The sequence below is a fragment of the Apodemus sylvaticus genome, chromosome 1, assembly GCF_947179515.1.
Source record: "Apodemus sylvaticus chromosome 1, mApoSyl1.1, whole genome shotgun sequence".
Classification (NCBI taxonomy): Eukaryota; Metazoa; Chordata; class Mammalia; order Rodentia; family Muridae; genus Apodemus; species Apodemus sylvaticus.
Window position 1 is genome coordinate 53,812,253 of NC_067472.1, and position 26,167 is coordinate 53,838,419.

The window sequence follows — 26,167 nt, forward strand, 5'->3', positions numbered from 1 at the left end:
CCCATAATAACAGCACGTGCTATAGAAACTGCCTAGCATGAAAAAACATCATCAATGATTTTACCCAGCCACAAACCCCCGAGAGCTACAACTAGTGACTGACCTGGCAGGATATAACATTGGTGCCAGTGTGGTGTGAATGTTAGGAGAGTAGCAGTTGCTTTCTGATTGAGCTTATGCCTTGTACTGTAAACCTGGCAAAGTACCAGTGGCAGAAGAGGTAATGGACACTAGGGGAGAACCTATTACTGTTGGTTTGTTTTATTTTAATAGACAGATTGTCAAACTGCCTTCTAATTACTTATCTCAGATGCACAGATCCACAGATTAGTGATCTTCTCAACCCTTTTCAGATAAGTTTCATTTTGTAGCAAATGGGAATCACATAGACATTTTACTGTTGGTCAGAGTACAAGTACAGGAGAAGTAACTCTGGAGTACCCTGGCCTTCATAAAATGTCCTGTACTCCCCCATGGCTTGTGGAACACTGTAGAAGATAGTGTGGAGAGACTTTAAGAGCAAGAGTTCAAGGAGGAATGTTGATAAACAGTGACTTCTGAGTACATAAGAGAAATTGCATACATGAATTCACAGTGACTGTGGTTGCCTATAATTGACCTATAAGGTGAAAACAGCCAAAATTCCAACATAGATGGCAGAGGGGTATATGAAGCTGAGGACCCTTGACAATTGAAGTGAACTGAGGTAGAGAGAGTCAATTTTTTCAACAATTTGCCACAAATATTTTGTCCATTTGTCAGCAGATGACCCTAAGCACATGCACATAAGAACAACACTGATTGGATTCAGTATCCTATGAAAAGAAGGCACGAAGTTGGGTGGATATGTGGTGAGGTCTGGGAAGAGTTGAAAGGCTAATAGAGATTTATATGATCAAAACACTCTGCTTACATGTGTGAAATAATCAAACAATGAAAATGTTTACAAAGAAATGATTTCTTAAAGTGCAAAACTTAGAAATAAAAATAGTAAAATATTGTCATTCTTCCTGTGGGGTTGCAAACTCCTTCAGCTCCTTCAATCTTTTCTATAACTCCTCCAGTGGGGACCCCACACTCAGTCCAATGGTTGGCTGCAAGCATCTGCCTCTGTATTTGTAAGGCTCTGGTAGAGCCTCTCAGGAGACAGCTGTTTCAGATTCCTTTCAGCAAACACTTCCTGACAGCCACAATAGAGTCAGGGTTTGATGACTGTGTATGGATGTATCCCTACAATATCAACCAACCAGACCCCCACCCCCAGAGCTCCCAAGGACTAGGCCACCAAACAATGAGTACCCATGGCTCCAGCTGCATATGTAGTAGAGGATGACCTTGTCAGGTGTCAATGGGAGGAAAGATCCTTGGTCCTAAGAAGGCTAGATAGATGTCCCAGTGTAGGGGAATTTGAGGGTGAGGAGGCAGGTGTATGTGGGTGGATGCATGAACACCCTCATAGAAGCAGGTGGAGGGGGTATGGTATAGGGGGTTTCTGAGAGAGGAGAAACCAGAAAAAGGGATAAAATTTGAAATGTAAATAAAGAAAATATCCAATAAAAAAGTAAAAAGAAAAAGAAAAAAATGTAAAATACACAGGGCCAGTGAAATGACACAACGTATAGGCATTTGACATGTAAGACTAGAGAATTTTGTTTGATCCCTGGGATTCATACAAAAAGTCAGAAGTAGAAATACAATGCATCATATCCCTACAGAGAGATGAGATGCAGAGATAGGATGCTAGTACTGAAGAATTTATGACAGATATTCTCAAGGATACATCATGGCAGAAACAGTGAATGATCCTACTTCAACATGTTGAAGTCTAAACATGTCCAGAGTGATTTCCTCTGATCCCTCTATATAAATTGCAGCATGTGACCATCAAGTTACTCTTTTACGTACATAAATCAAATCAACATGAAAATAAAATATAATATTTAGGGTAGCATTAGCCACAGAAGAGACATTCACAATAAACTATTACATTAAAGGAAGAACTCACTTGAGACACTAACAAATGGGAAGGTCTCTTATGACCATGTATGGAGGAAACACTGTTGTGTAAATGACAGTGATCTTCAGTTTCAACACAACCACAATCATAGTCCCAATGACTTTCCTCACAGAACTTGGAGGGGAATAAGAATTTCAAAATTTATATGAAATAAAAGGGCCCCAAATAATTAAAGACATACTAAACATTAAAGAACAATTTTGGCTGGATTAAAATGCTGGGTCTCAAATTACACTTGAAAGCCACAGTAACAATAACCAGAGCAAAATCAAACCAAACCAAACAAAAACAAAACAGAAAACAAAAGCCAACAAAGCAAAGAAAAACAAAACCCTACAGAATAATATTGGTATGGATACAGACATGTGTACCAGTGAAATAAATAGACTAGAGGACCTAGAAGTAAATTCACACAGCCATTGCCATCTAATTTCCAAAGAGTGTGTCTAATATTTACAGTAGATTAAAGACAGCTTCTTCGACAAACAATGTTTGGAAACTGGCTATCCCCATATAGGAAAAAAAAAGCAACAACTAGAGACTTTCAATCCCAGCAGTTAGATACCAAAGGTGGGTGATCTCTGTGAGTTCCAGGCTATCCTACTCCTGGTAGTGTGCTCTAGGATGGGTCAGACTACACAGTAAGACCATGCCTCAAAAATAAATTATGTAGATAGCATCTCTTATCCAACACAGAATCAATTCAAAGTAGATTAAATGCTTTAAATTAAGACTTAAGAGTTTGAAATGAGTTCTTTGTATATATTGGATATTAGCCCTCTATCAGATGTAGGGTTGGTGAATATCCTTTCCCAATTTGTTGGTTGCCGTTTTGTCCTTTTAACAGTGCCCTTTGCCTTACAGAAACTTTGTAATTTTATGAGGTCCCATTTGTCAATTCTTAATCTTAGAGCATAAGCTATTGGTGTTCTGTTCAGGAACTTTTCCCCTGTGCCCATGTCCTCAAGGGTTTTCCCCAGTTTCTTTTCTATTAGTTTCAGTGTGTCTGGTTTTATGTGGAGGTCCTTGATCCACTTGGAGTGGAGTTTAGTACATGGAGATAAGAATGGATCAATTCACATTCTTCTGCATGCTGACCTCCAATTGAACCAGCACCGTTTATTGAAAAGGCTATCTTTTTTCCAGTCCTGAGCCTCTGGCGGGAGCACTCAGATCTCTCCACTTCCGGATCCAGATCAGCCTTGGCGGCAACACCACATCTCCAGGTCCTGCAAGAGGCAAGAGGGGCTTCTGGGCGGCCAGCGGGGAGAAGTCGGTGTGCTTCAGTGAATCCAGCAGGCCCCAGCAGGAGCCTTGAGGTGTCTGCTACGGGATCTGAACAGCCCGGGCAATAGCACCCTGACTCCAGGCAGTACAGGAGGTAAGCTGTGTACCAGAGGCCACCTGGGAAGGGGCAGCTTGCACTGGTGAGTCCAGCATTGACAAGACCAACTAACACCAGTGAGAACTAGATGGCAAAAGGCAAACGCAGGAACGTCACTAACAGAAATCAAGGCAATATGGCAGCATCTGAACCCAATTCTCCTTTACCACCATGTCCTTGATACCCCATCACACCAGTAAAACAAGATTTGGATTTAAAATCACTGGTCATAATGCTGGTACAGGAACACATGAAGGACATACTTAAAGAAATTCAGGAAAAAATGGATCAAAAGTTAGAAGCCCTTGCAAGGGAAACACAAAAATCATTGAAAGAAATCCAGGAGAATACAAAAGCCAATAATGAGGAAACACAAAAAACACTTAAAGAAATACAGGAGAACTTTGGTCAACAGGCTGAGGTCATGAAAGAGGAAACACAAAAATCTCTTAAAGAATTACAGGAAAGCACAAACAAGCAAGTGAAGGAGCTAAGCAAAACCATCCAGGATCTAAAATCAGAAGTAGAAACAACTAAGAAAACTCAAAGGAAGACAACTTTGGAGATAGAAAACCTTGGGAAGAAATCAGGGGACATAGATGCAAATATCAACAACAGAATACAAGAGATAGAAGAAAGAATCTCAGATGCTGAAGATACCATAGAAACCATGGACTCAACAGTTAAAGAAAATGCAAAATGCAAAAAGCTTGTAACTCAAAATATCCAGGAAATCCAGGACACAATGAGAAGACCAAACCTAAGGATTATAGGCATAGATGAGAGTGAAGATTTACAACTTAAAGGGCCAGCAAATATCTTCAATAAAATTATGGAAGAAAACTTCCCTAACCTAAAGAGAGAGATGCCCATGAATATACAAGAAGCCTACAGAACTCCAAGCAGACTGGACCAGAACAGAAATACTTCCTGTCACATAATAATCAAAACACCAAACGTACTAAACAAAGAAAGAATATTAAAGGCAGTAAGAGAAAAAGGCCAAGTAACATATAAAGGAAGACCTATCAGAATCACAGCAGACTTTTCACCTGAGACTATGAAGGCTAGAAGATCCTGGGCAGATCTCATGGAGACTCTAAGAGAACACAAATGCCAGCCAAAACTAATATATCGAGCAAAACTCTCAATCACCGTAGATGGAGAAACTAAGATATTCCATGACAAAACCAAGTTTACCCAATATCCACAAACCCAGCCCTACAAACGATAATAGGAGGAAAACACCAATCTAAGAGGGAAACGTCACCCTGGAAAAAGCAAGATAGTAACCTTTCATCAAACCCAAAAGAAGTTAACCAATCAAATTTAAAAAATAACGTCAAAAATGACAGGAAGTAACAATCACTATTCCTTAATGTCTCTTAACATCAATGGACTCAATGCCCCAATAAAAAGACATAGACTAACTGACTGGATACGTAAACAGGACCCTACATTTTGCTGCTTACAGGAAACACACCTTAGGGTCAAAGACAAACACTACCTTAAAGTAAAAGGCTGGAAGACAATTTTACAAGCAAATGGTCTCAGGAAACAAGTGGAGTAGCCATTTTAATATCAGATAAAATTGACTTTCAAACCAAAGTCATCAAAAGAGACTCTGAGGGACACTTCTTGCTGGTCAAAGGAAAAATACAACAAGAAGAACTCTCAATCCTGAACATCTATGCTCCAAATGCAAGGGTACCCTCTTTCATAAAAGAAACTTTATTAAAGCTCAAAGCACACATTGCACCTAACACAATAATTGTGGGTGACTTCAACACTGCACTTTCCTCAATGGACCGATCAGGAAAACAGAAACTAAACAGGGACACAATGAAATTAATTGCAGCTTTGGACCAGTTAGATTTAACAGATATATATAGAACATTCTATCCTAAAGCAAAAGAATATACCTTTTTCTCAGCACCTCATGGTACCTTCTCCAAAAATGACCATATAATTGGTCACAAGACAGACCTCAACAAATATAAGAAGATCGAACTAATCCCATGCCTCCTATCAGATCACTATGGAGTAAAAGTGGTCTTCAGTAGCAACAAAAACAACAGAAAACCCACATACACGTGGAAACTGAACAATATTCTACTCAATGATACCTTGGTCAAGGAAGAAATAAAGAAAGAAATTAAAGACTTTTTAGAACACAATGAAAATGAAGACACAACATATCCAAATCTATTGGACACAATGAAAGCAGTGCTAAGAGGAAAACTCATAGCCCTGAGTGCCTCCAAAAAGAAAATGGAGAGAGCATACATTACCAGCTTAATGACACACCTGAAAGCCCTGGAACAAAAAGAAGCTATTTCACCCAAGAGGAGTAGAAGGCAGGAAATCATCAAACTCAGGGCTGAAATCAATCAAGTAGAAACAAAGAGAACCATACAAAGAATCAACAAAACCAGGAGCTGATTCTTTGAGAAAATCAACAAGATAGATAAATCCTTAGCCAGACTGACCAAAGGGCACAGAGAATGTATCCAAATTAACAAAATTAGAAATGAAAAGGGAGATATTACAACAGAAACTGAGGAAATCCAAAAACCCATCAGATCCTACTACAAAAGCCTATACTCAACACAACTGGAGAATCTGGAGGAAATGGACAATTTCCTAGACAGATACCAAATACCAAAATTAAATCAGGACCAAATAGATCATCTAAACAGTCCCATAACCCCTAAAGAAATAGAAGGCATCATAGAAAGTCTTCCAACCAAAAAAAGCACAGGACCAGGTGGTTTCAGTGCAGAATTCTCAGACCTTCAAAGAAGACCTAACACCAATACTCTTCAAACTATTCCACAAAATAGAAACAGAAGGAACCCTACCCAATTCCTTCTATGAAGCCACAATTACACTGATACCAAAACCACACCAAGATCCAGCAAAGAAAGAAACTTCAGACCAATCTCCGTTATGAACATCAATGCAAAAATACTCAATAAAAGTCTTGCCAACCGAATCCAAGAACACATCAAGACGATCATCCACCATGATCAAGTAGACTTTATCCCAGGGATGGAGGGTTGGTTCAGTATATGGAAATCCATCAATGCAATCCACTACATAAACAAACTCAAAGAAAAAACCACATGGTCATTTCATTGGATGCTGAAAAAGCATTTGACAAAATTCAGCATCCTTTCATGCTTAAAGTCTTGGAAAGAACAGGAATTCAAGGCCCATACCTAAACATCGTTAAAGCAATATACAGCAAACCAGTAGTCAGCATCAAACTAAATGGAGAGAAACTTGAAGCAATCCCACTAAAATCAGGGACTAGACAGGGCTGCCCCCTTTCTCCTTATCTTTTCAATATTGTACTTGAGGTACTAGCTCAGGCAATTTGACAACATAAGGAGGTCAAAGGGATTCAAATTGGAAAGGAAGATATCAAACTATCATTATTTGCAGACGACATGATAGTCTACCTAAGTGACCCAAAAAACTCCACTAGAGAACTCCTATAGCTGATAAACAACTTCAGCAAAGTGGCAGGTTATAAAATCAACTCAAGCAAATCAGTGGCCTTCCTATACTCAAAGGATAAGCAGGCTGAGAAAGAAATTATGGAAATGACCCCCTTCACAATAGCCACAAACAGTATAAAGTATCTTGGGGTGACTCTTACCAAACATGTGAAAGATCTGTATGACAAGAACTTCAAGACCCTGAAGAAGGAAATGGAAGAAGACCTCAAAAAAATGGGAAAACCTCCCATGCTCATAGATTGGAAGGATCAATATAGTTAAAATGGCCATTTTGCCAAAAGCAACATACAGATTCAATGCAATACCCATCAAAATCCCAACTCAATTCTTCACAGAGTTAGAAAGAGCAATTATCAAATTCATCTGGAATAACAAAAAACCCAGGATAGCTAAAACTATTCTCAGCAGTAAAAGAAAGTCTGGGGGAATCAGTATCCCTGACCTCAAGCAATACTATAGAGAAGTAGTGTTAAAAACTGCATGGTATTGGTACAGTGACAGGTAGGAGTATCAATGGAACAGAATTGAAGATCCAGAAATGAACCCACACACCTATGGCCACTTGATCCTCGACAAAGAGGCTGAAAACATCCAATGGAAAAAAGATAGCCTTTTCAACAAATGGTGCTGGTTCAACTGGAGGTCAGCATGCAGAAGAATGAGAATTGATCCATCCTTGTCTCCTTGTACTAAGCTCAAATCCAAATGGATCAAGGACCGCCACATAATGCCAGACACTCTGAAGCTAATAGATAAGAAACTGGGGAAGACCCTTGAGGACATCAGTACAGGGAGAAAGTTTCTGAACAGAATACCAATAGCGTATGCTCTAAGATCAAGAATTGACAAATGGGACCTCATAAAATTACAAAGTTTCTGTAAGGCAAAAGCTACCATCAAGAGGACAAATCGGCAACCAACAAATTGGGAAAAGCTCTTCACCAATCCTACATCAGATAGAGGGCTAATATCCAATATATATAAAGAACTCAAGAAGTTAGACTCCAGAAAACCAAACAACCCTATTAAAAATGGGGTACATAGTTAAACAAAGAATTCTCACCTGAAGAACTTCGGATGGCAGAGAAGCATCTTAAAAAATGCTCAACTTCATTAGTCATTAGGGAAATGCAAATCAAAACAACCCTGAGATTTCACCTTACACCAGTCAGAATGGCTAAGATTAAAAATTCAGGAGACAGCAGGTGTTGGAGAGGGTGTGGAGAAAGAGGAACACTCCTCCACTGCTGGTGGGGTTGCAAATTGGTACAACCACTCTGGAAATCAGTCTGGCGGTTCCTCCGAAAACTGGGCACCTCACTTCCAGAAGATCCTGCTATACCACTCCTGGGCATATACCCAGAGGATTCCCCACCATGTAATAAGGATACATGCTCTACTATGTTCATAGCAGCCCTATTTATAATTGCCAGATGCTGGAAAGGACCCAGGTATCCCTCAACAGAAGAGTGGATACAAAAAATGTGGTATATATACACAATGGAGTACTATTCAGCCATTAGAAACAATGAATTCATGAAATTCTTAGGCAAATGGATGGACCTAGAGAACATCATACTAAGTGAGGTAACCCAGACTCAAAAGGTGAATCATGGTATGCACTCACTAATAAGTGGATATTAACCTAGAAATCTGGAATACCCAAAACATAATCCACACTTCAAATGAGGTACAAGAAGAAAGGAGGAGTGGACCCTTGTTCTGGAAAGACTCAGTGAAGCAGTATTCGGCAAAATCAGAACGGGGAAGTGGGAATGGGTGGGTGGGAGGACAGGGGGAGAGAAGGGGGCTTACAGGACTTTCGGGGAGTGGGGGGCTGGAAAAGGGGAAATCATTTGAAATGTAAATAAAAAATATATCAAATTAAAAAAAAGGCTATCTTTTTTCCACTGGATGTTTTTGGCTCCTTTGTCGAAGATCAAGTGACCATAAGTGTGTGGATTCATTTTTGGGTCTTCAAATCTATTCCATTGGTCCACTTGTCTGTCACTGTGCCAACACCATGCAGCTTTTAACACTATTGCTCTGTTGAGGTCCGAGATACTGATTCCCCCAAAATTTCTTTTGTTGTTGAGAATAGTTTTAGCTATTCTGGGTTTTTTGTTACTCCAGATGAATTTGAGAATGGCTTTTTCTAACTCTGTGAAGAACTGAGTTGGGATTTTGATGGGGATTATATTGAATCTGTAGACTGCTTTTCGCAAAATGGCCATTTTAACTATATTAATTCTGCCAATCCATGAGCATGGCAGATTTTTCCATTTTCTGAGGTCTTGTTCGATTTTCTTCTTTGGAGACCTGAAGTTCTTGTCATATAGATCTTTCACTTGTTTGGTTAGAGTCACACCAAGATACTTTATATTGTTTGTGGCTATTGTGAAGGGTGTCATTTCCCTAACTTCTTTCTCAGCCTGCTTATCCTTTGAGTATAGGAAGGCAACTGATTTGCTTGAGTTGATTTTATAACCAGCCACTTTGCTGAAGTTGTTTATCAGCTGTAGGAGTTCTCTGGTGGAGGTTTTCGGGTTATTTAAGTTGACTATCATGTCATCTGCAAATAGTGATAATTTGACTTCTTCCTTTCCAATTTGTATCCCCTTGACCTCCTTATCTTTTCTAATTGCTCTAGCTAGAACTTCAAGTACTATATTGAAAAGATATGGAGAGAGAGGACAGCCTTGTCTAGTCCCTGATTTTAGTGGGATTTTTTTCGAGTTTCTCTCTGTTTAGTTTGATGTTGGCTACCAGTTTGCTGTATATTGCTTTAATGATGTTTAGGTATGGGTCTTGAATTCCTGTTTTTTTCCAAGACTTTAAGCATGAAAGGATGCTGAATTTTGTCAAATGCTTTTTCTGCATCTAATGAGATTATCATATGTTTTTTTTCTTTGAGTTTGTTTATGTAGTGGATTGCATTGATGGATTTCCTTATATTGAACCATCCCTGCATCCCTGGGATGAAGCCTACTTGATCATGGTGGACGATCGTTTTGATGTGTTCTTGGATTCGGTTGGCACGAATTTTATTAAGTATTTTTGCATCAATATTCATAAGGGAAGTTCGCCTGAAATTCTAAAGAACTCAAGAAGTTAGATCCTAGGTAACCAAATAACCCTATTAAAAAATGGGGTACACATCTAAAAAAAGAATTTTCACCTGAAGAAATTCGTATGGCCGAGAGGAACCTTAAGAAGTGCTCAACATCATTAGTCATTAGGGAAATGCAAATCAAAACAACCCTGAGATTTCACCTTACACCAGTCAGAATGGCTAAGGTCAAAAACTCAGGAGACAGCAGGTGTTGGCGAGGATGTGGAGAAAGAGGAACACTCCTCCACTGCTGGTGGGGCTGTAAGATGGTACAACCACTTTGGAAATCAGTCTGGTGGTTCCTCAGAAAACTGGACATGACATTTCTGGAGGACCCTGCTATACCTCTCCTGGGCATATACCCAAAGGATTCCCCGGCATGCAATAAAGTCACATGCTCCATTATGTTCATAGCAGCCTTATTTATAATATCCAGAAGCTGGAAAGAACCCAGATGTCCCTCAAAGGAGGAATGGATACAGAAAATGTGGTATATTTGCACAATGGAATACTACTCAGCAATTAGAAACAATGAATTCACAAAATTTTCAGGCAAATGGTTTGATCTGGAAAATATCATCCTAAGTGAGGTAACCCAATCACAAAAGAATACACATGGGATACAATCTCTGATAAGTGGATATTAATTAGCCCAGAAGCTCTGAATACCCAAGGCACAAATCGTATAACAAATGACTCCCATGACGATGTATGGAGAGGGTCCTGATCCTGGAAAGGATTGATCAAGCGTTGGATGGGAATATAAGGACAGAGCAAAAAGAGGGAGGTGATTGGAGAATGGGTGGTGAGAAGAAGGTTTATGGGACATATGGGGAGGGGGTATCTTGCAAAGGGGAAATCATTTGGAATGTAAACAGCGAATATAGAAAATAAAAATATTTTAAAAAGCAAAAACAATAAATAACAATTATTAATAAAAAATAAACTAAATAAAATTAAAAAAAGAGTTTGGAATGAGTATAGAAAAACAGAAAACATTTTATGACTCAAAATAGGTAATGGCTTTTTTGAAAAGACCTCCTTTGAGACAAGAAAAATCCTAAGGACTGACAAATAGAATTTAAGGTAACTGAAATACTTTTTAATGTGAAACAATCACTGGAGTAGAGATACAATTTCAAGAATGGGGAAAATCTTTTGTGAGTATATATTATAGAGGTCTACATCTAGCATATATAGAGCTATAGAAAATAGACACCAACAGAACAAGTTGTCCATTCAATAAATGGACTAAAGTCCATTCTACAAAAATGATCTACAAATATTCAATAAGTGTTTGAAAGCAGGTTCAGCATCTAAAACCACCAGGGAAATGCAGATTAAAATTGCTGTGTGATTCCTTCACAATCCATTCAGAAATGCCATCAACAAGAAAATAAATGATCACAATTATTAGTGAGAGTGTAGGTTGAAAAAGAAAGCTTATACACTGATCATGAGAATGTAAATACCATGAAAGTTGGTGTGGAAAATCTTTAAAAAGCCCGACTAAATGGCTCAACATAGCACCTATGAATATATGAAAAATTTCTCTGAATCAATACACCACAGAAACACTCGTGAAAATATATATTGCAATAATGTAGCTATGCAGTGAGCTTGAGTATAAATCAACATATGGTTAGAAAATGACAATGTGGTATACACTTATAATGATATTTTGTTCAGAGCTAAAGTAAAATCAAATATGTCATTTGCTTGACAATGGGTGCATTTTGTTAGATTAAAAAAACATACTCAAGAGAACAAAGAGACCATGATTTTCCTCTTTTTAGACCCTAGACTTGATATAGATATATAAAACCACAAGCCTGCATTAGTAGGAAAGAGAAGAGAACAGTCAGGACAGGATGGACAGTGAAGACATTAAAAATATGATGGAGTGAAAGGAGTTTTTCATGATACCCAGAATTGGGTACAATGAATATCTATCAATGAAAAACTAACAATAAATGTTTAACAAAGAATGATTGAAACTTTATAAAGCACCTGCTAAATAGCATTCACTCTTGTAAGTCTCCTTTAATATTTACAATTGTAAATTGTATGTAACATTGCATGCAGAAAAGAATAAAATTCTACAGGTCACATGAAAGAATAAAAGAAGACACAAAATGAATGACATTCCATGCAAAAATATGAACATGAATCTTCTTGATTAAAACTAGAAACAACATAACCAGTGTCTGTAGTATGTGTATTGTTCCACGGAATGTACAAGAATTGGAGGGAAAAGATTTTCAGATAAATGTCTTTATGACACCAATGGTAATTGTCACAACCAGGGTGTTAATACAGGTCACTGGATACAGATTGTGAACTAAACTCTTTCTTCCTCTTTGGCTTCACTCTCACATTTGTTGACATTATGGCTCAGATAGATCCTTAGGCCTTGGCTCCACTAGTGTTCCTTGTGATCTCCTTGTAGATGCCCAACAGTGTTCTACATGAGGCTTTTCCACACAGATTTCCCTCCTCCCTGCCCAACTGTAGTCACTTGGACCAGAAACATCTTATTCCTTCCCTTTTCTAAACCAAAAATAGGCCATGTCAGCAACTTCTCTTGTCTCTTGCATTTCTAAAGACATCTTCATCACATGAATCCTTGGTTCTCTCTTAAGATGTCTACCCAGTATCTCAAGGGCCTGATAATCAGGATGGCCCATATGGACCTGTGCTTACATTATGGTGATAGAATAGATGGTTAGTAAATAATTGCAAGATTGATCATGAATGTACAACCTACCTTTAATAAAGTGTCCACTGAACATATGATGAGGCTCATCATAATCTTTCTTTTGCAGAAGCAGAAGTTAGGGAAAGTTTAAAACTTTAGGAGAGGCAGATATCAGTCCAAGTTCTAAAACTAAATATTTCTGTGAGTCTCTGTAATGTGACACTACCAGGGTTACTTAACAAGATGAGAATTTAGGATCTAGTGGTTACGTACTCATGGAAAGATAGGTCATTTGAGCTAACCATCCAGTGATCATGCAGGATTTAGCACAATTTGCTGAATGTTTTATATGTACTGCAGTGGGTGATTTTGGCATATTTGTCAATGTATATTTATATATAAATGTAGAAATAATAATAAAGAGGTCACGAGTCTTAGAGGCATTGGGGAGCACAGAAGTTGGAGGGTGAGGAGTTGTGGAAATTATCTGATACAGAATTCATCTGTGCAGCTCTCAAAAATTAAATTAGAAAAGAGAAAAAATCTTGAAGACGCAGGTGATTGAAGTTAAATGGACTTCTTTCTGGACCTTCTATTCAGTATCATTGGTCTATAGCAGTGATTCTCAAACTGTGGGTCCTAGGCCCTTTGTGAGTTGAGTGACACTTTTACAGGGATTGCATATCAAATGTCCTGCAAATTAGATATTTATATTGTGAGTCACAAAAGCAGAAAAATTATAGTTGTGAAGTAGTAATGAAAAATTCAGTTGTGGGTTATAAGAACTTGAGGAACTTTATTAAAAGGTCATAGCATTAGAAAAGTTGAGAATGATACCATTTGCTTTAAGCTAGTATCATGCTATTTTTACTCATATGGCTGTATACTATAGTTTCAACTCAGGTATTGTAGTATCTCCTGCATTGTTCTTTTTGTTCAGGGTTGCTTGAGTTATTGTGGGATTTTGTGATTCTATTTCAAATGTAAAAACGTTGTTGCTGTTGGTTCTGTGAAAATTTTCACTAAAATTCTGATTGGAATGTTGTTAAGTCCAAGATTGGTTGGATGACCATTTAAACCATCAAAATTTCCAGTCCATGAACATTCATGGTTTTTCAATATTCTATCTTTTCCCTTAATTTAGTTATTTAGTGTCTTAAAGTTTCCATTGGAGAAGTATTTCACCTCATTAGTTAATTTTGAATCAAGATAATTCTTTTAAAACCATGGTATTGTATATTCTAATGGGTGAATTATACATCCCTCAACTGTAGCTCTTAGAAATGGATTCTACTTACTGTAATAATTCATTAAAACATAACTTTCTTCAAAATTCCACTGTATTATTTGCTTTAATGGGTGAATTACATATTCTTTGACTGTACTTCTTAAAATTAGAAATATGTTCAAATTACTGAAATGACTCATTAAAATATAAATTTCTTAAACATTCCTATATATCTTTATCTTGAAAGTGAAAAATAAGAGAAAAGTGAACATGAAAGGATCAGTATTAGGGGATGAGCAAAGACTGAATGTAGGTAAAAGATACTTGACTCATAAAAATGAATAGGAACTGATTGCTTTTCTAGTTTTAACACTGCTGTAGTTGATCCATTTTTTGGTGGTGGACAAGGGTTTGAAATAATAGTTGATAGAAAAAGTGTAAAATCCACTTTGAAGCTCTACAGCTTCATTTTATCTTTTCTAACAGTATGGAAATACAGTATGAAGTTTGGACCTGTTTAATTTTACTGTGTGACTTTATTTATTTATTTATTTATTTATTTATTTATTTATTTATTTATTCATTCATTCATTCATTCATTCATTCATTTATGTTACATATTGATTGCTGCCTCTCTCTTGCCAGTCCCTCTGCCACAAGTCCCCCCCCAATTGCCCCAATTCCTTCTCCTCTGAGAGGATGAGGACCCTCCTGTGTATTCCCCTACCCTTGTACATCAAGTGTTTGCAGGGCTAGGCACATCGTCTCCCACTGAGGCCAGACAAGGCAGACTAGTAAGGGAAAAGGAATTCACAGACAGACAGCTGTTGGGGGATCCGTATGAGGATGGAGCTGCACTTCTGCTACATATGTGCATGGAGTGTAGGTCCATTTAGTGTGTGCTCTTCAGTTGGTGGTTCAGTCTCTGAGAGCTACCAAAGGTTCAGGTTAGTTGACCCTGTTGTTCTTCCTGTGGAGTTCCTTTCCATTCTGGGGCCCTCAATACTTCCCCCAACTGTTTCTTAAGACTCCCCAGTGCTTGGCTGTGGGCATCTACATCTGTTTCAGCTGCTGGGTAGAGCCTCTCAGAGGACAGTTATGCTAGGCTCCTTTCTTTACACATAATAGATTACAATTAATACTATCATAGTTTGGTGCTTGCCCATGGGATGGGTCTCACATTGGGCCAGGTATTTGTTGGCCATTCCCTCAGTCATTATTTTCTTTGCATTTCTTGTAGATAGCACAAATATTGGGTCAAAAATTTTGTGGGTGGTCTGTTGTCCTTATCCCTCCAGTATGGGTCCTGCCTGTCTACAGGAGGTGACCACTGAAGATTCCATATCCCCACTCCTATGAGTCTCATCTAAAGTCACCCCATACACTCCTGTGAGCCTCCCCTACCACAGATATCTTGCACATCCTAGAGATGCCCTCCACTGACCATCCCACCAACTGCCGATTTCCATTCATTCTCCTGGCACTCTGACCCTCTTTCCTATTTTTCCCTACATATGATCCTGAACCTGCTCATTCCTTTACATCCCTGCCCAATTATCTTCCTCCATCTGCCTCCTATGGCTATTTTATTCTGCTTTCTAAGTGATATTCAAGCAGCATCATTTGAGCCTTCCTTCTTGTTTAGCTTCCTTGGGTCTGTAGAGTGTAGCATGAATATTCTCTACTTTATACCTATTATGTACTATTTATATTAGCCAATATATCATCATCACAGTAATGCTCCTGATTTTGTCTTAATTTTATATTCTGCTACTTTGGGAGTCAAACAACCTCAGATCTAAGAGTTTTACAAGGTTTTTAAGATTTATTAGAGCCAAGAGTTTCTCGTAGAATTCTGAGTCTTTTACGTGTTAGTCATATCTAATCAGTGTCTTTACCATAAAGTACTCTCAAATTTCATAAGTACTCTGAAACTACTGGTTACAAAAGGAAAGGATCATACAACAAGACACAGGCAGAGGAAGCTCAGGTGTGAAATTAGAATGCATTATATACATTTAAGAATTTGCTAAAGAACAAGTTTAATGGCATCTTCATAGAGCCAAGTGGGAGGGAAGAGAAGTGAGTTATGGTATGGGGGACTTGCGATGGGGTAACTGGGAAGTGGGATGTCATTTAAATATAAATGAATGGAATTATTAATAAAAAAGAAAAAGAAAAAGAAATAAAATACAGCATTTTATTATATTTTGTGCTCATAGTTTATATAAAAGTGTGAAATGTGGTTCATGCCTAATTTTAGCTAACAGCACATGTATTAAAATAAAAATAAAAATAGTGGCATGACTGTACATTTTTTAAAAGTCCAAAACAAAGATATAACTAGCAAACAGAGACTAGTCACTGGGAGGATTTCAGCACTGAAGACAGTTGCTACACCCAAGGACATGTAAGGCAGGAGATGTGCACACTGGAGAGTAAGATAATGACAAAACAAAATCTTGTGTTTGAAACCTAGATCAGTTAAGGACAGGGAGACACACTGAAAGAACAAGGAACAAAAGAATAGTTGGCTGACACGCTAAAGATTTAAAACAACAGAATATGTGAAAGTATCAGGAAATGCTTCAATTATTCACCAGTGTAATTTGTGTGTGATTATTATGACATTGTTCTTCCCATCAATCAGCAGAATAAGCTGCCAAGAACAAACCTGATTTCTTCAGAAAGTATGCATGATCCCTCCTTCATGGGTACTCACAGCTGGTAGTCCAAGGCTGGATCTTCAACCTCCAGTTAAGTAAAGGCCTTTAAAAGAAACTAGGATATTGCATCCTTGTCCAGGATGTGAAAAGGCTCTACTTGATATCCCAGATGTATGTTCCTGCCCTGGCACCTGCTGGGACTGGGCCACTTAAGTTGTTTCCAGTTATAAAAACTACCCACAATAGGTACAGACAGCACACTGAAGGGAGTATGATTGGGATTTCATTTTTTTTTTTATTTGGACACTGTCTTGTGGTCAAACACTGCGGAGTGATTATGGGTAACTGGGTTAAAAAATATGCTTGTTTATGAAGCAGTGTTTAAAGAGACAATGAAGGGACAATGAAAGCTGAGGGCACTCTATGTTTCTTATCTGAAGTTTTTTTTTTCCTTTTACCAGAAGCTACTTGCCTTAAGTTTCCAAATGCAGTTCAGAAACTGCAGTTATTAGTTTTGTTCACAAGTGTAGGAAGGATTGTATATTTTACCTGCTCAAAAACCACATTGCCAAGATGATTCAGTCACAAACTGTCCAGAAAGCTTTAGTCTTTGGAAATATATAAGGTGTGGGATAACAGTGAATGTTGTCTTGCTTCCAGTATTTTGGAAGCCCTCAGATACTGAACACAGGAGTAGAATTGGCCAGTTGAGATGCCATACAATTGATAGGAGGTGGGTGACATCTTAAAAATTCTCTTTCTCAGTGCAATGTACATTTTCATGATAAAAACATGAAAAAGTCTCTAAATGATTGTCTCAGGGATAGAATATAATTCAGTGATAAAATGTCTGCTCTGCACCAAATCAATAAATTAACCTGGCAGAGATGTCAGGCAATAGTCTTGTCATAGTATTTCCAAGACTGTTTGCTCATGCAGTGATTCTTCAAATTTTATTTTAAGGTAATATTTAGGGCCAGGAAGATGAGTAAGTGCCTGAATGTGTTTGTGGCCAAGTCTAACCATCTGCTCACAAGATCAGGTCTTCTGCACAGACCTTAGAAGCAGAAAGTCATGCAATTGTTTTCTGACCACACATGTACACCGCAGCATATACATATACATGGATGGAAGGAAGGAAGAAAGGAGGGATGGAAGGAATGAAGAAAGGAAGGATGGAAGAATAGAAGGAAGGAAGGAAACAAGGGAGAAATGAAGGAATGAATGAATGAAGGTAGGAAACAAGGGAGGAAGGAAGGAAGGATAGTATATTTAAGATCAAAACATCTAGTTACGACCAGATCCATTGGATCCTACTGAATCCCTGCTTCTGCTTTATAATCTATCAAAAACAGCCAGAGCTTAGCCAAAAATGAAAAACAACTGAACCATTAAGTTAGAAAGAAAAATGTTATTTGATCCATGTTCATTGGCTCTTTACTTAGTTTCTCTTTTTTTGAATATTTTGTTGAGATAATTTTCATTTTTTTTTTTACTTTTACTGAGCACATTTATGAGATGTGTTTTGCAGGAGGAAAAAATAGCTGAAGTAAACCCCTTTGATATGCCATCTCCTTCTTTCTATGAATATAATAGAATTGCTTCCATTCTAGGCAAAAAGAGGAAGGTCATATATAATTACAAAGAAGTAAAGTTGGTTCTAATATCTGGGATCAAACACAACCATTTTTTCCTCTTTCATCACCGATATTCCAGGCAACATCTATAAGCACAGTCTTCTAGGGGATCTTCCAGCATCTTTAGACACACCACACTCAATCTTTACTCATCCTTCTGGTATATCATATAGTTTTTCCTCTTCTTGAATGTGATGCACAGAAAGACATGACCAAGCTGACAGAAGCAGCATCTTATAAGTGGTTGGATTTCAACAGGCACACTGCTCTGTATTTGAATATTAGAAGCCCTTCACTTTCCTGGCCACTTTCCTGGCTATGCTGCCTTTCAATGGGCAGTCAGTGTAAGTGTTCCTTCCACTGCCATGGCTTTGGCCTATTCTTTTATAAATGCCCCCCCCCCCTATTTTACTTGTTCATGAGGAGTGGCTGCCATTTTGGGTCTCCTTCCTAATGATGTATGGTTTTCCATATTTTCTGGCTTTGTGATCTCACAGCTTCGATGACTTGGGTTACCATCCATTCTGATGATTCTCAAATCAATGCTTTCCTGATCAACATCTTCTTGAATTCCTGACCCTGAAATAATCTGATTATTGATCTTCCTTGCATGTATGCATCTCCTTCAACATATTATTTCTTTTTTTATTTGATATATTCTTTATTTACATTTCAAGTGATTTTCCCTTTTCTGGATCCCCCCTTCCCTGAAAGTCCCATAAGCCCTTTTCTCTCCCAATGTTCCCCAATCCACCTCTTCCCACTTCCTGGTCCTGGTATTCCCTGACACTGCTGCACTGAGGTTTTACAGGACCAGGGGCTACTCCTTCTTTCTTCTTGGGCATCATTTGATATGTACATTGTGTCTTGGGTATTCCAAGCTTCTAGGCTAATATCCATTTATCAATGAGTGCATACCATGAGTGTTCCTTTGAGACTGGGTTACCTCACTTAGGATGATGTTCTACAGTTCCATCCATTTGTCTAAGAATTTCATGAATTCATTGTTTCTAGTGGCTGAATAGTACTCCATTGTGTATATAAACCACATTTTCTGTATCCATTCCTCTGTTGAGGGACATTGGGTCCTTCCCAGCTTCTGGCTATTATAAATAGGGCTGCTATGAACATAGTGGAACATGTATCCTTATTACATGCTGGTGAATCCTCTGGGTATATGCCCAGGAGTGGTATAGTGGGGTCCTCTGAAGTATCATTCCCAGTTTTCTGAGGAACCGCCAGACTGACTTCCAGAGTGGTAGTAACAGCTTGCAAACCCACCAGCAGTGGAGGAGTTTTCCTCTTTCTCCACATCCTCACCAGCACCTGTTTTCTCCTGACTTTTTGATCTTAGCCATTCTGACTGGTGTGAGGTGAAATCCCAGGGTTGTTTTGATTTGCATTTCCCTGATGACTAAGGATGTTGAACATTTCTTTAGGTGCTTCTCAGCCATTCGATATTCTTCAGGTGAAAATTCTTTGTTTAGCTCTGTACACCATTTTTAAGGGGATATTTGGTTCTCTGGAGTCTACTTTCTTGAGTTATTTGTATATCTTGGATATAATCCCTCTGCATAACACCAATAGCTTATGCTCTAAGATCAAGAATTGACAAATGGGACCTCATAAAACTAAAACATTTCTGTAAGGCAAAGGAGATTGTTGAGAGAATTTTCAAATAATTACTTTTCTGTAACTTTTATGTATTCTTGTCATGTTAAAAGTCTCAGCATAGTGGCAAGGTTCTGTGCATGTTGGAATATTTTAAAGTTTATGATATAGTTTAAAGTTACTGACAGATAAGTGAACTATAAATTATATAGGGTATTATAGATAGGTGAGCAAGGGGAGCGGGGATGTGTTAAGTATGTTTTATAGGGGAAACCAGGAAAGGGGATGATGTTTGAAATATAAATAAAGAAAATATCCAAAAAAGTCTCAAGGCATAGTGGCAAGGTTTTGTGCAGACTGGAATGCTTTAAAGCTTATTATATAATTACTAATGGATAAATGAACTATAAATTATGTAGAGTATTATGGATGTTTATATGTGAATATATTCTGAAGTGTATAACTCAGCCCAATTGACACACTCATCACTTCACATTTCAGACTTTGGAAATGTACCTTATTATGAAAAGATTGCTTATAATAAACCAAGGAGCAATGGAAGTGTATAATAAGGTGGATTAATGAAGTTCTAATCTCAGTATGTTTCATGGAAATATTCAATACCATGAGTAGACACCATTTTTCTACAGCAAGTAGATGTCAGGCACCTTGGTAAGTGACTGGCCTTCACAGCATCGTTCCTGGGAATGAGTAATAAGAATATTTATTATAACAATGCAGTCTTTGAAGAAAGGACACTGACTGGATGGCATGCATGGACAATACAGACTAGCACTGGCCTGAAAATGCAGGGGTGTGTGGCCATCTGTCCAAGAGAGGAGCACATCACTTCACCCCTGCTGCTACATCCTGTTCTAAAGAATTATATATTTTCTGATTTTTTAGGGTTGTTTATTTGTTTTTGATCGATTGATTGATTGATTGATTGATTGATTGAGACATGGTTTCCCTGTGTAGCCCTGCACTTTCTGGAACTCACTCTATAGATCAGGCTAGTCTTGAACTCAGAGAAATCTGCTTGCCACTGTCTCCCAAATCCTGGAATTAATGGTGTGTTCTGTCACCACCCAGAAAGTTTTTTGAATGTTCTTTAATCATCAGTTAAATTTAATCTTGATATTTTATTATTTTTATAATTTTAAGAATAGAATCAATCTTTAGTCTATAAATCAGATAATTTGCTCTTAGCATTTACTAACTCTACTGCTTTATGAGGTAGTTTGTAACTGAAGCCCTGCTTAGATGACTTATAAATTGTAACTGGTTTTATTTTGGTAGAATCTGTATGTCTACATATAACAATATGACATTTTCAGACACTGACAGTATTTCTGCTTTCTACTCTAGCTTCCTCTGATTTTTCTGTGTATGGTTGCTATGGGTAAGATACCCATACTGTGAATAACCCACACAGAAAGAGGACACCCTTTGTTACAAGATGTGGAAAGACAGCTTTCATCTATTCTTCATTTAGGATGATATTTATCCTTGGCTTATAAGCAATCTTTTCATAATGAGGTACATTTTTAATGCATAATTAATTTTATGTTTTTATAGTAAAAATTATTAATCTGAAAAGTTATTATCACATTATTCATTTATATTTTGGGGTATATGTGGGGGGACAAGCATATGTCACCATAAGCATGTGAAGGTCAGAGGTAAAAACAATGGGATTCACTTCTCTCATTTCACCATGTGGATCATGGCGATGAAAACTCAGGTCATTGGGTTTGGTGGCAAGCATCTTCCTTCACTGAATCATTTTGCCAGCTCATTAAATGTTCTTGCTAAGTTTTACATGCTGCTCTTTCTTCATCTAGTAAGAAGATTAAGGTGTTTTTCTTGTTCATTATACTGATGTAACGTATCATGTGTATTAATCTGCATATACAAACACATTCTTGCAACACTGATGATAATAGTGACTAGTCTTCCCAATGTGCTGTTGGATTTTGTTTGCTGAAAATTGATAATGATGTTGAAAGTATATTCATCAAGGAGTTTTTGGGGTTTCAGTGTGTGTGTGTGTGTGTGTGTGTGTGTGTGTGTGTGTGTGAGTATGTGTGCACACACACACATATGTGGGTTTGCTTGCATTTTTATGTGATTTTTTTTGATCAGAGAAATACTGTCCTCTTAGAATGTTTTAGGAAAAATTCCCCAACATAAAGCTTTAGTATTAAATAGCAATAAGTAATCTTAGTTCTCTAAATGGTTAGTAGAATTCAGTAGGAAATCCTGACCTTGTTATCCATGGTATGGGAATTTTTGTTACATGTATACTCCAATAACACAATGTAATTTATTCAGGTTTTAAAATTTTTATGAGTCCAGATTGGTAGAGTACCCATATTCAGAAATTGCTCCTGTTTATATGTTATATTTCTTGGCATGAAGCTGATCATAAGGCCTAGGCTAATCTTTTGTGTTTTCTTTCTAAGGTATAACAGATAATGCCTCCCTTTTTATGTCAGTTTCTTCCATTTTTTTCTATTTGTTTCTACATTGGTCTAAATGTGAATTTCTCTAGTGTGTTCATAGTTTGGATGAACTGTATCTTTACTTCACTGGTGTTTTTTTATGCTTTGTGCTCTATTTTTCCCTTCACATATTCATTATTTCTTTCCTTAACTAATTTGGAGTTTATTTTGCTTTTTTGCATTGAGGTGTTTTTCTTTGGGATTTTCCTAATATTTTGAATAGTTCAATGCTGAGGCTTGGATGAGTTTTGGCAGGGTCCAAGCGCAAAGCTCTCATTTCCAGGGCAGGTATTTGCAGGTTCAGTGCCCTGGAAAATGTCACCCTGTTGTCAGAAGCCATCCTGGCTATTGAGAAGGAGAGAACTCAAGCACAATAATCAAAAGTTCAAAAGTAAACTGAGCTATCACAGTTGCTTCCTGGTGAAGGGGAAAGGCTGCCTGAAGGAACAATGGTGTTCCCATGAGGCTATTATTTTGGGTTTCAGCCCAACAGGATGGCAGGTGGTGAGGGGATCAGCCTTTGGTGTCACAGAAGGAGGGTCCAAACCAGGCTTTGTGAGCTGCCACTTGCCTGAGGGCAGGACCATAAGCCTCACTATGTATAAATACCCCTGATCCCCATGGACACTGGTAGCTCACCATTTGCTAAGTCTAAAAGCAAACCGAGCACCATGAGGCTGATCCTGTGCCTTCTGCTGATCACTCTGGCTGTTCCTTGCTATGGACGTGAGTATTATTTATGGTCAATCCAGCCATATATCCTGGTAAATTTGCCTCTTTGTACAGTTGGTAAGTTTATGTGTGATAAAGTTGAGGTAAAGACCAATAATCTAAAATTTCTCCCAACCTCTTTTATTAACTCTCCAAAATCCAATAAAAACCTCCAGATACTGTCATATAAATTTTACCTATTTAGGGAACTTGACTGGGTGGGCATGGGAACAACCATGATAAACTATGATAAACAAAGATCAGGAAATATTTTTATTAATGTGTTTGTTTGCTGTATTGTTTTTCACCTTATTGTATTTGAGCTTTTTGTTCCTGAAAATGTTCTCTGAATCTGAGAGCAATACATTTCAACTATACTCTGAGAATAAGAATTCCTGCGTCATCTTTCCAATTTTATTGGAGTCCTACCAATAACAGTGATAGAAAGGGTGTGATAATTACCGGTAAGATGTCTGCTTTTCTTAAATTCATGAATTTTCCACAAACAATCCATTTTCATGTAAGCATAACATTCCTACATAGTCTGTGCCTTCAAATCGAACCAAATTTCACAGGCAGTTACTGTCTGTTTTTTCTGCATCTCCTCCTGTCTGCCTAGCTACCCTTCAGGCTATAGCCTACAACATTTTTCTATAGTCCAATGGATTCTGCTTAAAGCTCACATCAGACCCTGTTTGGGCATCTTTTAGGTATAGTATTGACATGTCTTTGGGAAAACTGGGTCTGGTGGCATATTTCTGTGATCCAAGCTAGGTGATGTTAAACATGTGTAACTTGGTTTTAAGGTCAGCCAACACCGTCTATGGAGACTTTGTTATTGTTGTTATTTGTTCTAAAGAGCCTTGGGGGAAATTGGAATAAAGATTAGGAAAGTTGATTTCTTCAGTTCTACTCAAACATTTATCATAGACCTTTAGAATCCATAAGGTAGGTGTCAGCTTGCACTGTCAGCCTCGCTAGAAGTGAATCAGAAGAACATCATTGTGTAAAGGCAAAGCTTTCCCCAGATTCCAAGCTATGCTATGGTGTTCAGCAAAGCTGCTGAATTGTATTACTTTAGCTTTTTACCTTGACCTGAAGTTGATGCCATGACATGATTCTGTCATTTTTCAAAATATTACCTATACATAAGCAGTCTTTTTATTCTTTACTTTTCCTGTCTTGTAAAATTATAATTCTAATATTCATGTAAAGTTGGGTGATGTAAAAATCATTCTAAACTATCCAAGACACATAAAATATGCTACAGAAGAAGTCAATCTTCAAACTTTAAAGATTGGTTGTGGGTTTCTGCATCTTTTTCCATCTGCCTCTCAGAAAACAGTTGTACTATGCTCCTGTCTGCAAGTCTAGCAGAGTATCATTAATAGTATCAGGAATTTAGCTCTTTTACATGGTCATGTGTCTCAATTTGGACCAGTCATTAGTTGGCCATTTCCTCAATCTCTGCTTCCTCTTTGTTCCTGAGCATCTTATAGGCAGGGCACATGTTCTGTTGAAGGTTTTGTGTGGAGTTGTCAATGTGGACTAAATTACAGAAATATAGAGAACCTACAATAATTTTTCTTCATTCCCTTGCTTGTAGTATTCAGGAATTTACACAGTATTGCATCAGCAGTCACAGTAGCTGGCCACAATATCTAGCATATCCTGTGAAATCTGCAGGCTCAAGTCTGCAAGTTAATGGAAAAAATGATAAAAAATGACAAGTAGCTGGGTGCCAAAGGCACACTACTTTAATTCTAGCACTATGAAGCAGAAGCAGGCAGAACTCTGTGAGTTCCAGGCAAGCCTGGTATACAGAGTGAGTTTTATAACAGACAAGGGTACACAGAGAAATCCTGTTTGGGCACAAAAACAAAATAAGTATTTTTTATTAAATAAATTTTTTCTTTCTCCTTATATTTTCTAGAAAGTGGCGGTTTTGTCTGTGAGGCTGTTTTGAGAGAAAGCCTGACCTTCGTACTAAGAAGTAGGGATGCATTAGAGAAAGAACTGAATAAATATTCTGCACCTGCAGAGGCTGTTGAAGCAAAACTGAAGGTGAAGGAATGTGTAGATGAAACACTGGACTATAAAAGCAGATTGGCAGTAGGAGTCGCATTGGTACGTTTATTTTGCTTTATACTCTCAGAAGGTGACAAATGAAGTTCTGAAGTTCTGTGTGGAACACATGGATGGGGCAAAACAGGACATCAATGAGAGGTCCATTCAGGAATCCACTGATGATATGAGTTCAGTTGTAGACAGTGCCTGGGATAGGTGCCACTAGAGTTCTACTTGAGATGTGATATTGTGTGGCATCTTAACAAGGAAAACCAGGGCCCTACAAAAGGAGGACTCAACTATACCGCTAGACTTGATGGGATCTTTGCTAAAGTTATTGTTTGTATAATAAATAGATATTATCTCTATTGACTACTATGGGGAATGTTGGTAAATGAAAATACCACAGATGAGGGGAGGGAAGTTAGAGACAACACACTTAATAGAAAAGTACTGCCAGGATACATTTTTTCTACCAAATTTGCTGGCTCTACCAGGAGCCTGCAAAACTCCTGTTTCCAATATTTCTTACCGACTTCTGCCCTGGGTCTCTTCTGGTTTACCCATTAAAAGGAAAATAGAGGCCACAATTCTAAATCATCAGAAGTTACGCCAGGCAGAGCTACAAGCCGATGTTCTCCCTTCTTGTCACAGAGCATTCTAGAGAACTATTGTTGAATACACTAAGTTTATTCACTTTTGGAAAGAATTTCCACTCATATGCATTACTTGATGTTATTTCCCTGAGCACGCTTTACATTTCCCCCCCTGTCTTTCTACACTGCCCTCCATGGACTTTTGTTTTGTTAAAAATTTTGCAGAGCTACCTTGATCCTCTTTTGTTCACCTTTCTACATTTATTTTCTGTTTATTTCCAGAAACAAATTTTAATTGAATGTGGTGCGAAAGGATTGCTGGAACAATATCTTCCTCTGTTTTCACTGGGGACTAGATGAACTGATTTTCCCTGCTTATTGTGAAGGTTTCGATGTCTTGCACTAATAAATC

At 37.9% G+C, this 26,167-nt stretch overlaps 1 protein-coding gene across 1 annotated transcript; it reads left to right on the forward strand.

Moving 5' to 3' along the window:
* The first annotated feature begins 23,001 nt into the window (after positions 1 to 23,001).
* Positions 23,002 to 26,115, forward strand: LOC127674871 (prostatic steroid-binding protein C1-like). Its single transcript, XM_052171041.1, has 3 exons — positions 23,002 to 23,107; positions 25,026 to 25,219; positions 26,038 to 26,115. The coding sequence occupies exons 1-3, from the start codon at positions 23,002 to 23,004 to the stop codon at positions 26,113 to 26,115; spliced, it is 378 nt and encodes a 125-aa protein (XP_052027001.1).
* The last annotated feature ends 52 nt before the right edge of the window (positions 26,116 to 26,167 follow it).